The 12,367-nt window shown below is 44.8% G+C and overlaps 1 protein-coding gene across 1 annotated transcript in view; it reads left to right on the top strand.

Moving 5' to 3' along the window:
- LOC147701273 (IgGFc-binding protein-like) overlaps positions 1-11,321 on the top strand; it is a 221,247-nt gene extending 209,926 nt beyond the window's left edge. The window contains exons 27-28 of the mRNA XM_086930002.1: positions 8,174-8,460; positions 10,390-11,321. Of these exons, the coding sequence (XP_086786128.1) occupies positions 8,174-8,460; positions 10,390-10,399 (297 nt within the window). The 3' untranslated portion in view covers positions 10,400-11,321. The remainder of the gene's footprint in view (positions 1-8,173; positions 8,461-10,389) is intronic.
- Positions 11,322-12,367: the final 1,046 nt, after the last annotated feature.

Raw genomic sequence — 12,367 nt, 5'->3', positions numbered from 1 at the left:
CTGCCCTTATCATTATGAGACAGGTAGCTTTGCCATTTCCATGAATGTTTGCTGGACTCTATTCCAGCATTTAAATTATTATTGGACTAAGAAAAGGCAGCTGTAACAGTGGGTGTCACACTTCCAACCTGAAAACATGCAAATGGTCTTACAGGCAAAAACATGTTGCTCTGAAACAGCACACACAAGTAATGGAAGACACTATTGAACATCTCCAACTTCAGTCAAATAGACATTTTACTGGGTTACAATGGAAATACACCCATCACGACATGCTGTGATAACCTCTGTGCTGCTCTTCTGTCCTGAGCTCCTGGCTCCGTTCTATGTGACTGCAGCAGTGCCCACTGGATAAGGGAAGGAGAGTGAACCACTGCTTTCATGTCGCTGCAGTCACGACTGTGCTGCACACACTGCGGGCTCACTCACTCACAGCATCTTGGATGGTTTAAAGCCGGCTCTGCCCTTTCAGGGCTACTTGCAGATGCTGATTCGTCGCGTGGCAGCCAGCCTCTCTGCTGCAGCTCACGTCAGGGTTGCTGGCGTCACTAGGGTTGGTGTCACCCAGTGCGGGTAACTCATGGTGTCACCCCATCATGACTTTTAGTACCACACATACTTCTAGGGGTAAGGAGGAGGCGATGTTACATGGATACTAGTGGCCACAGCCACTGTCTGGCAAAATATGATTGCCAGAGAATTCCTTGGTGGGACTCTGCCCTCATGTGGGCGGTCCAAGACCCCACATGACATGATCAGCTGGCCTGCCCATGTGGTGGGGCCACACACTTGTCGCCTGATTCCAGCAGTGCCGCACTGTCTTTAAAAGACCAGCGGTGCAAGATCTGACAAACCCCTCTGCAGCCTCCATTGATGACCATAGACTGTCGTCGTAGAGGGCACCAGTCAGTGCATTCTCCCCTGAGCCACAGACCAAGTCTTGAGAGGAGCCCCTGCTACCTACTTAGAAGCTAGCAGCAGAGCCCCATTAACTGAAGCCTCAAATGGATACTCCAAGCACTGCAATGATAACTCAAACTCTAGACAATACTTGCAGTAGCCGAAAAATACTCAGAGCCTAGGACCCTACCTACAGTGCAACCCAAGAGCACAGCAAGCTTCGCTAAGTCACCACTCAAGTCCTGGCATTTGAGACCTATGCTTTATCAAAAGAAGATATTCCAACCCTTATGGGTAGTCACTGCCTAATATGTTCATGTCATTTGTAGCACTTTCTGTGGATAACTTTTTATCCCTAAACATGTTTATTGTGATGGGACATGTAGTTTTCTTTTACACGTCATACAGAATGGGCACAATACAAATCCAGAGCAAACACAAGGAGATGATGGACGGAGCGCTGATACTTTTCAGACACTCACGCCAAGTCACAGATCTGGGTTGAATCCATCATCATTCTTTAGCTCACTTCGCCACCTCAGTTCAGACCCAGTTATACACAAATCAGTCTGACCCTGTGCCTCATGGGAACAGTCGCCCGAACTGCCAAGCCAGGTCTCCCTGAACCAGATACAAGCATCCTGGGACCGGTTTCTGGGTAACAACCTTTATCAGCCAGGCTAGCTTGAATCCAGTGGCAAAGGGTCCTGTGGGTTCTCTTGCTTGGATCTCATCACTTGAAATAACTCTCCACTCCCTTGAGCTTATGTCCTCTTTCTCTACTTTTAGGATTACTCTAAAACATACATTCTTAAACAAGAAGGAACGATTGCCGACTCCTTCATCACATCCCATTTCCAATTCTACCCGATCCTTCAGTCATATCCACAGGACAACCATATGTCTTTGTAAATATACATCTTATAAAGGTAGAGATAAGCACAGCACAGCGCAGGTATCATTGCAGCAAAATCATAGTGCCACATTAATTGACATAACATGCCGCCTGACCCTTCAGATATCTCAGTGGGAGTGACATCAACATTTTCACCCTGAAAACATAAAAAATTGGCTAATTTGCTCGCACAATAAGATTTTATGTAGTGGATAACTTCGAAATCTTTCAACATTAGACCACTGCAGTACCTGAACTCTCAAAGAGTAGCAGCGTGGGCGCAGATGAAAACCTGGGTTACTCCTAAATGTTTGGCATGAGTTAATGCGCTGCATAATGCCTGTCTATTAGTTCTTTGCTAGTGCAAAAACATTTGTGTATTTGAACCCCATGGCATATTAGAGAGGAGGGAGGTGTCGGAGTGTCTCAGTAAAAAGAAGTAGTGAAGTTAAGTATTGCCATGTACTTATGCTGCGGTGGGTAGAAGCAAAATATGCATGGCAAGTAAACAGAGCAGTTGCTGAATTCCGCTGACCAAAAGCACCTCTGGGTATACATTGTATGACTTTTTTGGGAAAAGCAATAGTCTGAGAAGGCAGCTAAAACTATCTCGGCATGTTAAGAAGTGCTTTATTCACTTTTTTTAACAATTGTGGAACTAGCTCTACTGTATAATTCTTAGAGAAGTATATCTTTATGAGAGTGTCTCATAGTTTGTAAAAGATGGACAAAAATACATGGAACCACTGAAACTCTATGTTGACTGTTAGTAAAAGGGGAACATTTCTTTTTGTTGACCCCGTTTGGGTACAAAGGGGGTCTTTGTTCACTGTCAAACGGAACAGCACCTGGTTCTATAATGGCACAATCGCATGCACAAGTTTGGTGAGCTGTCTGGTTTCTTTCCCATAAAAGCATTCTGAAAAGGGCGACCTCAAAAGATTTAAAGAGAAATGAGTGATGAGTCCAGATACATCCACAGACTGAACCATTTTACGTCATAAAAGTATTCCAGACAAATATTCTCCCTCAGTTCATGGAACAGAATTCTCATGACCGAAGGTAGAAATTATACCAATGAACTCAATATGCTGCACAAGTCTAGGTACAACGGAAAGTAACGTGTAATGCAGACTCTGGACATTTAATTATGACCTCCCTCACGAGCGCCCCTCTCCTGTGACGAGACCAGGGGGCGCTGCTGTGCTCCTGCACGAGGGCAGAGCCCCGATAGCTGATGGAGTGTGACGGGAGGGGGCGGAGGGGGGCGCACAGAGCCATACACTACTGAACCAGGCTGGGCTTCCGCATGAGTCACTACTGCATGCAATTAAATATTAAAACCTCCGGTGACCGCAAATAGTCTGTCATGGTGTCACCCCATGTCATGGTGTCACCCGGTGCGGTCCGCACCCACCGCACCCCCCTAGTGACGCCACTGCTTCATGCTTCTGACTTCCCCTGTATCAGTCAATGAGTGGAGTCCAGTGGCAGCTGAGCTGACTCGGGGCAGCAGGCGGCGTTTAAAAGTGGGCTCTCGGCCTCTGCCACCGGACTGGGACAAACACCAGTGACCAAGGGGCTGCACGTGAGGGTGCTGTAAACGAGGGCTAGTTTAATAATAAATCCGGCCAAGCTTCCGAAATTGTGCCCAGAGGAGCCGGGGCCCTGCTGAAGAAATGGGAAAACATGCTGCACCCCCATGCACATGTCAACCAGAGTACCACCAGGGTCACGCAAAATGCCTGTCTAGAAGGGTGTGACAACAGGGAAAAAACAAACGACCTGCCACCGCCAGTGGCCACTCACTGTCTGCAGAACATCATGGTCACTGATGATGGTAACCAACAGGCTTGGAGCAAATTGCAGAAGCCAAACGGGATTTTACTAGGTTTGGGTGAAGAATTCCACCACTGAGCTTTGCCCACTCCAAGCGGGGGTCCGAAAAGTGATGCGGAGTGGAGTTTTTTCTCTTGCGCGGCTCGCCAAAGTTAAGTTTGAATAAAGATATCCGAAACAAGACAGTAAAACTCAAAGTACCACAAATTGTAAGGGAAAGAGGATTACATTGATTGCAGTCTGCAGTTCAAAGGGTCGAATCCCAGCAAATCCATCTATTTATTACTGTGTGCATTTAACCTTGAATGCTTGACGCAGTCAGCTCTATATAGCTATTTTATTCGTATCTATCATTGAGACAATGTTGCCCTTGCACCTACGGCACCCAAGTCTGATGATGAATCCTTTTTTATGCATCTCAAAATGTTGAGAAAGTGAGGACACCTAGGTGAAAATGTTACTGTAAGAATAAGGTGCAGATGCAGGGGGATGCTGCTGTTATCCAGTTCTTTTCAACATAAGAGCATAATAAGGAGTATTAGAACCTGTGGTGTGCATACGAGCTAAGACAGTGACATAGACTCTGCGACTCCCTAGCCTCTTTTTTCCACAACAAGATTGCTGACATCCACAACAGCTTTGACAACCAACCCGGAAACCAACCCACCCTACCATCTGCTGACCATCTTCCCCCCGTAAACACCCTTAACGCCTGGAACCCAATCTCCACTGAGGAAACCATCCGCCTGATGAATTCCATCCATTCTGGATCCCCCACAGACCCATGCCCTCACCACATCTTCAACAAAGCAGACTCCGTCATAGCACCGCACCTCCGAGACGTCATCAACTGCTCCTTCAACTCCGCTACCTTCCCAGAAGACTGGAAACACGCTGAACTCACCGCCCTTCTGAAAAAACCAACAGCAGACCCCACCGAACTCAAAAACTACCGCCCCATCTCGCTTCTTCCATTCCCGGCCAAAGTCATCGAGAAAGCCGTCAACAACCAGCTCGCCGCCTTCCTCGAAGTCAACAAATCCCTCGACCCCTCACAATCTGGCTTCCGAGCAAAACACAGCACTGAGACCGCCCTCATCGCTGCAACAGACGACATTCGAACTCTACTGGACAATGGAGACACAGTCGCCCTCATCCTCCTCGACCTCTCTGCAGCATTCGACACAGTCTGCCACAGCACCCTTCTACAACGCCTCAATAACATCGGAATCCAAGGAAAAGCACTTGAATGGATCACCTCATTCCTCACCGGAAGAACCCAGAGAGTCCGCCTTCCTCCATTCAAGTCCGAGGCCTCTGAAGTCATCTGCGGCGAACCTCAAGGATCCTCACTCAGTCCCACCCTCTTCAACGTATACATGAGCCCCCTCGCGGCCATCGCCCGCCAACACAACCTCAACATCATCTCTTACGCGGATGACACTCAACTGATCCTTTCTCTCACCAAGGACCCCAGCACCGCCAAAACTAACCTACACGAAGGAATGAAAGAAGTCGCCGAATGGATGAAACAAAGCCGTCTGAAACTGAACTCAGACAAAACAGAAGTCCTCATCTTAGGTACATCCCCCTCTGCTTGGGACGACTCCTGGTGGCCGGAAGCCCTCGGAAAAGCACCCATCCCGACAGACCACGCACGGAACCTTGGCGTCATCCTGGATTCTTCACTCTCAATGAACAGACAAGTCAGCGCCGTATCCTCTTCCTGCTTTAACATTCTTCGCATGCTCAGAAAAACATTTCGCTGGATCCCCTCCGAAACAAGGAAAACAGTCACCCACGCTCTGGTCACGAGCCGACTGGACTACGGAAACACCCTCTACGCAGGTACCACCGCTAAACTCCAGAAGAAACTCCAACGAATCCAAAACGCCTCAGCCAGGCTCATATTAGACATCCCACGCAACGAACACATCTCTGGTCACCTTAAAGACCTCCACTGGCTACCCGTCAATAAGAGGATCACTTTCCGACTGCTTACCCACGCACACAAATCACTCTACGACATCGGACCAGATTGCCTCAACTCTCGACTGTCCTTCTACACCCCCTCCCGCCTACTTCGCTCTTCCAGCCAAGCCTTCGCCACTGTTCCTCGCATCAACAAGACCACCATGGGAGGCAGATCCTTTTCATACCTGGCTGCTAAAACATGGAACTCACTCCCCGCTTACCTTCGCCTCACCCAGAACCACTTAGCGTTCAGAAAGCAGCTTAAAACGTGGATATTTGACAAATAATCCTCCTCCCCTTCCTAAGCGCCTTGAAACCCTCTGGGTATGTAGTGCGCTATACAAATTTTATGACTTGACTTGACTTGACTTGAAAAGATGCTAGGGGTGGAGGGGGCAGATCATTGGTAACAAAGTTTTGTAGTCAAGAAGACATAGCTGTAGAGCAGCGGCTAAAATTCTGACCTCAACAATGGAGACAACCAATCCCGGTCCCACAACATAAAGAAAGCTTCCTCTGCTGACCATGGCTGTATGGCCGGGATGCCTGTCACCCCCTCCCAACACAATCCCCAAGGATGGGAAGACGGACGCAGTTCTGAACTTTTGGAAGGCGGGAGGGAGTTACCCTCCCGGCCGTATTTATTAAAATATGAAACAAAATTAAAACATTAAAATAACAGTTTCATATCATGTACATTTTTCATTTATTACATTTCGATGAAGACATGTTCTTTGGCTAACCTTAACAAATCTCTAGTACAGAGGATTTCCTAGCCGAGTCTAACATCCTGCAAATGCATACTTTCTAAATTAAAATTGTACATCCTAGCATTACGGGCCAACGGCAAGGTCGCAACCGGTGTCAGATCCCTACTACCAGAACTCTCCCCCTCACGGTGTGAGGGCGGGCGCACAGAGGACTGTACCTCTGTGCCAACTCCAATTTCCCTTGTCTTGCGGGGGCCCCCTATTTTAACTCGACGCCATCTTAAGGGTCGTCCGAGGACTCGTGTGAGGTGTCTGTAAGAAGGTAGTGTGGACCCCCCTCCCACCCCACACTGTCTATCACATCCGCCGTCGCTCCTTGTTCCGTCGAGGGCTCACGTGCAACGAGTGGGTGCAGCTTCCAAGCACAGGAACAAGAGGATGCTTCTTCGGATTCCTGCTCTCTTTATTCCTCTTCGGGAGAGCGTGTACCCTCCTCCGGTACGCCTCCTGGGCGTGGCCGATGGTGTAGGTGTCTAGGACAACCCCTCTTGGGCGGGAAAAGGCGCGCCCCGGCTACGCCACTTCTGGCATACCAGCCGTGACACGCCCCCCGCCCAAAATGGTTACCCGGGGGGATCCGGGCCCCCTACCATACGTTCGGGGGGACCGAGTGGTCGCCCCTTTCCAATTGTTTCATTTTCATGACTTTGAAGTAATTTGCGGAGATCCACAAATCTGGGAAGCGCTGAACGGCTGACTTGTTAGCAATGGAAATTTGCCACACACCCAATCACTACACAGTGAGACTGAAATGCTACTGGGTGAGACAAACACAAGAAGAGGGAGGAAAGTTTTCAAATCAAGAGCAGATGATTGAAATAAAGAAGTCATCCATTTTATGAGCAAGGTGCTGACCCAAAGACCACTCCGAGTGTATTTTACTTATTGGAAACCGTAGGTATGCCAAAAGAAAGCTGTAGCTGATATCTAAAAACGAATAGTTTCAGGCATCTACAGCTAAGGTCCATGGGTTAAACTTTGATACACTTGCACAGTAGCTATAACGACGTTGAATGCTTGAAGAATACACTAAAATATTTTCAGATACTAAATGTTAGAGCTCCTAAATGCATACAAGTAACAGCTCTGATGAAAACTCTTGAACATGCTTAAAAGTAGAACTAGCTACCTAGAGCATGCTGCGAAATTTCACCAGGATACATTATCTGCAGAGCTTTGGAAAGGTCTATGACAAGGTTTGTAATACAGTTTACATCAATCGCATAAGCAGTGTTTTGGGGAAATGTTGGGGTTGCAGGACATTATTGTACTTTGCTAGAACAGTATGCATAATACCACGAGGCAGAAGGGTGTTGGGAAAATGTTTGAGTTTTTGTCAAAAATATATTTAGAGTTTTAGGGTAAGGATTTTAGAGGAAAATAACACCAAGGGTACAGTTTGTGTAAACGTTTATGAAGTTGTTTAGAATACAGTGGTCCCTACTTTTATTTTATTTTATAGATTTTATATAAAAGCTTGAAAAAAATCAAACAGTTCTATATAGAACTAATGGAGTCAGTCTATCTATCTATCTATCTATCTATCTATCTATCTATCTATCTATCTATCTATCTATCTATCTATCTATCTATCTATCTATATGTCATCATTTATCAAGTGTGATGTATATGTAAATTAAAAGGGGTATCATCTAAGAGGAGCAGGTTGGCTCAGCTTAATGAGTTAATCTTGACGTGGCATCCATGAGGGAGTAGGGTAGAGTAGGCTTCAGATTGCTCAAGAGGTGTACAAGTTGCAAGCTACTAGGCTGACAGTCTTATCCTTGCTCTGTAGGTGAACGGGCAGCAGGTGGAACTATCAACGAATGTATCCAAATCCATCGCAGTGTCTGTTGTAGAGGATGGAGTGATAATTGAGCAGGCCTCAAGGGTGCAAGTGCACCTCAGCACGAGTGGTGAGGTGACAGTCAAGGTGAACCAGATACTGTTCAACGCACTGTGTGGAGCTTGTGGAAACTTCAATGGAGAGTCATCGGATGACCTCAAGCTTGTGGACAGAAAGGTTGCTGCTGATATGTCAGAAGTCATCAAGTATTGGAAAGCCAGAGACTTCTCCAGCTGGTAAGCATTGTTTTGAAGATAATTTTGGGCACAGGTTTTATATTCAGTTATTCCTCCACATGCCATAGTGTATATCCCAGTATACAAACACTGTTGATTGGAATGCTTGAATTAATCTCAGCCACTGGTAATCACTCTGAACCACTTCCAAGTCCATCTGTATTTTGCACACCATGCCACCTCAGTTTGGACCTAGCTGTTTGCAAATCAGGCTTGACCCTGCTCCAATGGAAGTAGTCCAGACAAAACTGCCAAACCTGCGTCCTCAATGAACTGGAACATAAGCAACCCAGGACCAATTTGCCCTTATTAAAGGCTCATCAGCTGAATTTGGTTTGATTCCAGTGGCACAGTGTGCATGGAACCAATACTTGGACATACACATCCTACTTAGGATGATATATAAAAGTATAAAAAAAGAGATGGATGGAATGCTTGAATTGTTCTCTGCCACTAGAAAATATTCAGAGGTGCATCCCAGTCCATTGTTATTTTGCAAACCATGCCACCCCAGTTTGGACCCAGCTTTACGCAAATCAGTCTTGATCCTGCTCCAAAGGAACAGACTTTTTTATACGCTGTATATCCTAGCCTTTTCTCTGATTTAAGTATGTGATGCTACATGAGTCATTGAACACAGACTATGTATAGCCTCAGGTAAGTAGCTTGTACTACAGTATGGCCCTGGCGAAGGTAACATTATAAACTCTAATTAACAACGGTTGTTTATATAAAGGCATCTATACACAGGTATCTAAACTGTTTCTACGCTATGATGACATTACCCACTTACTGATTACCAATTTAGGTGTTGCATTTGAAAATTTACACCAAACTCAACTCTAGGGTCAGATAAGGAAGGTTTTTTACCTGCGATAAAGGTTATTTTAACAGATCACCATACAGGTTTTACACTGCAGCAGTCAGTCTACAATAGAGATGTATGAGGTTAGCACGCATACTATTACCACGCATACCTTTACAACGCGGTATTTACAACGAATACCGTTACAACGCATAGCGCTTTGAGGTGCTGGATAGTGGTAAGTATAATTTTATATTCCAACTCCAGTCCTCGTGGACACTAGGGAAGGTGTTGGATATAAAATTAAACTTATTCCCTATCCTAGAGCGCCCCCCAGCGCAATGCGTTGTAATGGTATGCGTGGTAATGCCTGCGTTGTAATGGTAGTGCATGGTAAAAAATGCGTGCTAGACGTTGTATACCCTACAATAGCAATACTGAAGCCATGTTATCCTTTGTCACCCTTATGGATGGCCAATAAGTGCTGCAGTCCACAGGTAACATTTAACTTTTCTCACCCTGGGTGTATTTCCCTACCATATACTACGGTCGTATAGAAAAATAAATAGGACAATCCGGGATTAGCCTGTTTCATCATGTGTTAGGGGTAAGAGCATATGCACTGGGGAGAGGTACCCTAGGGTGCAGAGTCTAAAACCCAGCAATAAAAATTCACCACAGAATGAGGGTGACCACAAAAAAGGGGCATTTTCTCACAACTTCCAAATAAAATAAGATGACTTGACTACTGTCTTGCATTCACACGTGTTCTATTTGTTTTGAGGCGCCAAAGTAAATTTCATACAATGGTGCGTCAAAATAAATTCCTTAATACCCCCAAAATAAAGAGATTTAATCACCATGTAGTTATAGTACATTGTCGCCAAAAGATCAGAGGGGCAATTTATGGTAAAACGCTGTAACGTCACTGATGTGGGGAATAGAAACATCTAATATTTAGGTGACCTGGCATAATTTAGGTGTGTGTATGAGCTACGTAAATGTTATTAGATATAATATATTAGCAAACATAGACCACAATAACCTCAAACCAAGCTTAGATGTGGATATGTAGCTCAATTCTTTTTCCTGTTGTGTTATACCTTATTTTATTCTTTTTTCAGTGATGTTTAAAAGCATCCAACAACCAATCCTGTACCCCCTGAAGATCTTTCGTCTTGGTGGCAGTGAGTTCCTGGGACTCTTTTGGTGTTTTATTATTCTCAGAAACCTGGATCTAAAAGGCAATGAAACGGATAAACGGCAAACTGCAGAGACTGGAGGCGCTCCACAGACGAGGTGGGGCCTACAGTGGTAGACTTCCAATGTCAGGATAAGACAACACAGACACATACAACTTGATGGCACAGCAGTCCATCCTGGAAAAATATTCACTGCAAGACCTCTATGTTTACCCTTACTTACTCAGGGTTATTGATCTGTTCCACAAGGATGCTCAGGGTATTTTTTTAAGAAAAAAAACAAAAATATAATTTTAGTCCTCAATTGTCTTGTTCACTTATTGTGTGCATTCCCTCCAGACTTTTCTATGTTCTTAACATATTCCCAATGCCGTATTTTGTCCAGCTCAGAAATACTTACAGTCTTGATCATTGTTCATAGGACTTGTGGCTGAAAGTGTTCATCCCTGCATACCTACTTCAATACTTTATTACAAGTTCTGTTTATCTTTCAAAAGATGTGTCAGTTAGGCAATGCTCAAATGTGTCAGTGATTTGTATGGGGTTAATTCAACCTACCTTTTTTGCGCATTATTTCGAGACACACTTTGATGAGAGGGATAGAGAAAAATGGAAGTGAAAGGATGTTTCACCGCAATACAAAGAGGAACAAAAAGAGTCAAAAAAGATTATGGAGTGAGAGAGAAGGCGGTGGTAAAAGCAAAGAAAGTCACATCAGAATAAGCACATAATTTGGAGATCAAAAAGACTGGAGTTGGTGACAAAAGAAGCACTAAGAAACTGTTCATGTTGAGTGTTTTGCACCTCATTATGATAAGCAACCATGTTTCTCAAATAAATGTCTTTTTTTCTTGGCCTTTTGTAAATGTTGATACCTAGTATGACTGTCATCGTATTCCAAGACCTGCTATTATTCAGCTATACTTACACATGGATGCATTGATAACTGTCAGTGCACACATTCTAATAATAAACTTTGTCTGCTGTGAAAGGAAAGATACTCCATAAATGGTAAAATACACAACTGGGAATTTAGACTTATCTTACTAGAGAACAACTGGAAGTGACTGTTCTTTTATTCTAAACTTGGATGTCAAAAGAGTAAAATGTCAGGGACTGCAGAAATTCAATTTTACATCACAGCGTTGACCTACTGTCCTACCCTTAGTGAGCCACAGTGGTGCTTGACACATGAGGTTGTCAACGAGGATGGATGCAGAGGGGTGGAATTATTGGTCAACGGACCGCTTTAGCCTGCATGGAAATGTGTAGGATGTTCTTTAAATTTCACACTTTCTGTAGTTTCCCAGATTCAACATCTCTCAATCTGAAGGACCACTGACTCCGAAGAAAAGGTTAAAATTTTATTACAACGCCAAAAACAACTGCACATACAAGCATCTCAGCAAGAGGTTCCGAAAATAAACGGCCACTAATACAAACATAATCCTACACAGAAGTCTCAAACTACTCAAAATGAAGAGCAAGGTTAATTCAAGAAGCATTAGGCATGCCTTAATGGTTCCCACTGGTAACCTAGACTGCATCTGCTCCAATGGAAAAGAAAAACATTAGTCTGTCCCTACACTAGCTCTAAAGTGACATCCCGACTTAACATACCTTCCAGGCAAGAGGAAAAGGTGTCAGCTGTGAAGGCTCCGTAAGATGCACATTCACTTTTCCAGGTAAGTAACCTAAACTACCGAGCTCGTTCAAAGATGCTCCTTAAATTCTCCTGCCTAGTTCCCTCTAAGTCCCATGTCTAACTGCATATCCAATTGGAGTGCCTTAGGCAGGACACCAACTAACTCTAGCCCTAGCTTCAATAGCAACTGACTCTCCACCCTCGGGGCACTTTCCTTAATACAAAATCCCAAAACAGTGGATACACCCATGACAC

The sequence above is a fragment of the Lissotriton vulgaris genome, chromosome 7 (assembly GCF_964263255.1).
Source record: "Lissotriton vulgaris chromosome 7, aLisVul1.2, whole genome shotgun sequence".
In the NCBI taxonomy this organism is placed as follows: domain Eukaryota; kingdom Metazoa; phylum Chordata; class Amphibia; order Caudata; family Salamandridae; genus Lissotriton; species Lissotriton vulgaris.
This window is presented reverse-complemented; position numbering and strand designations above follow the sequence as displayed.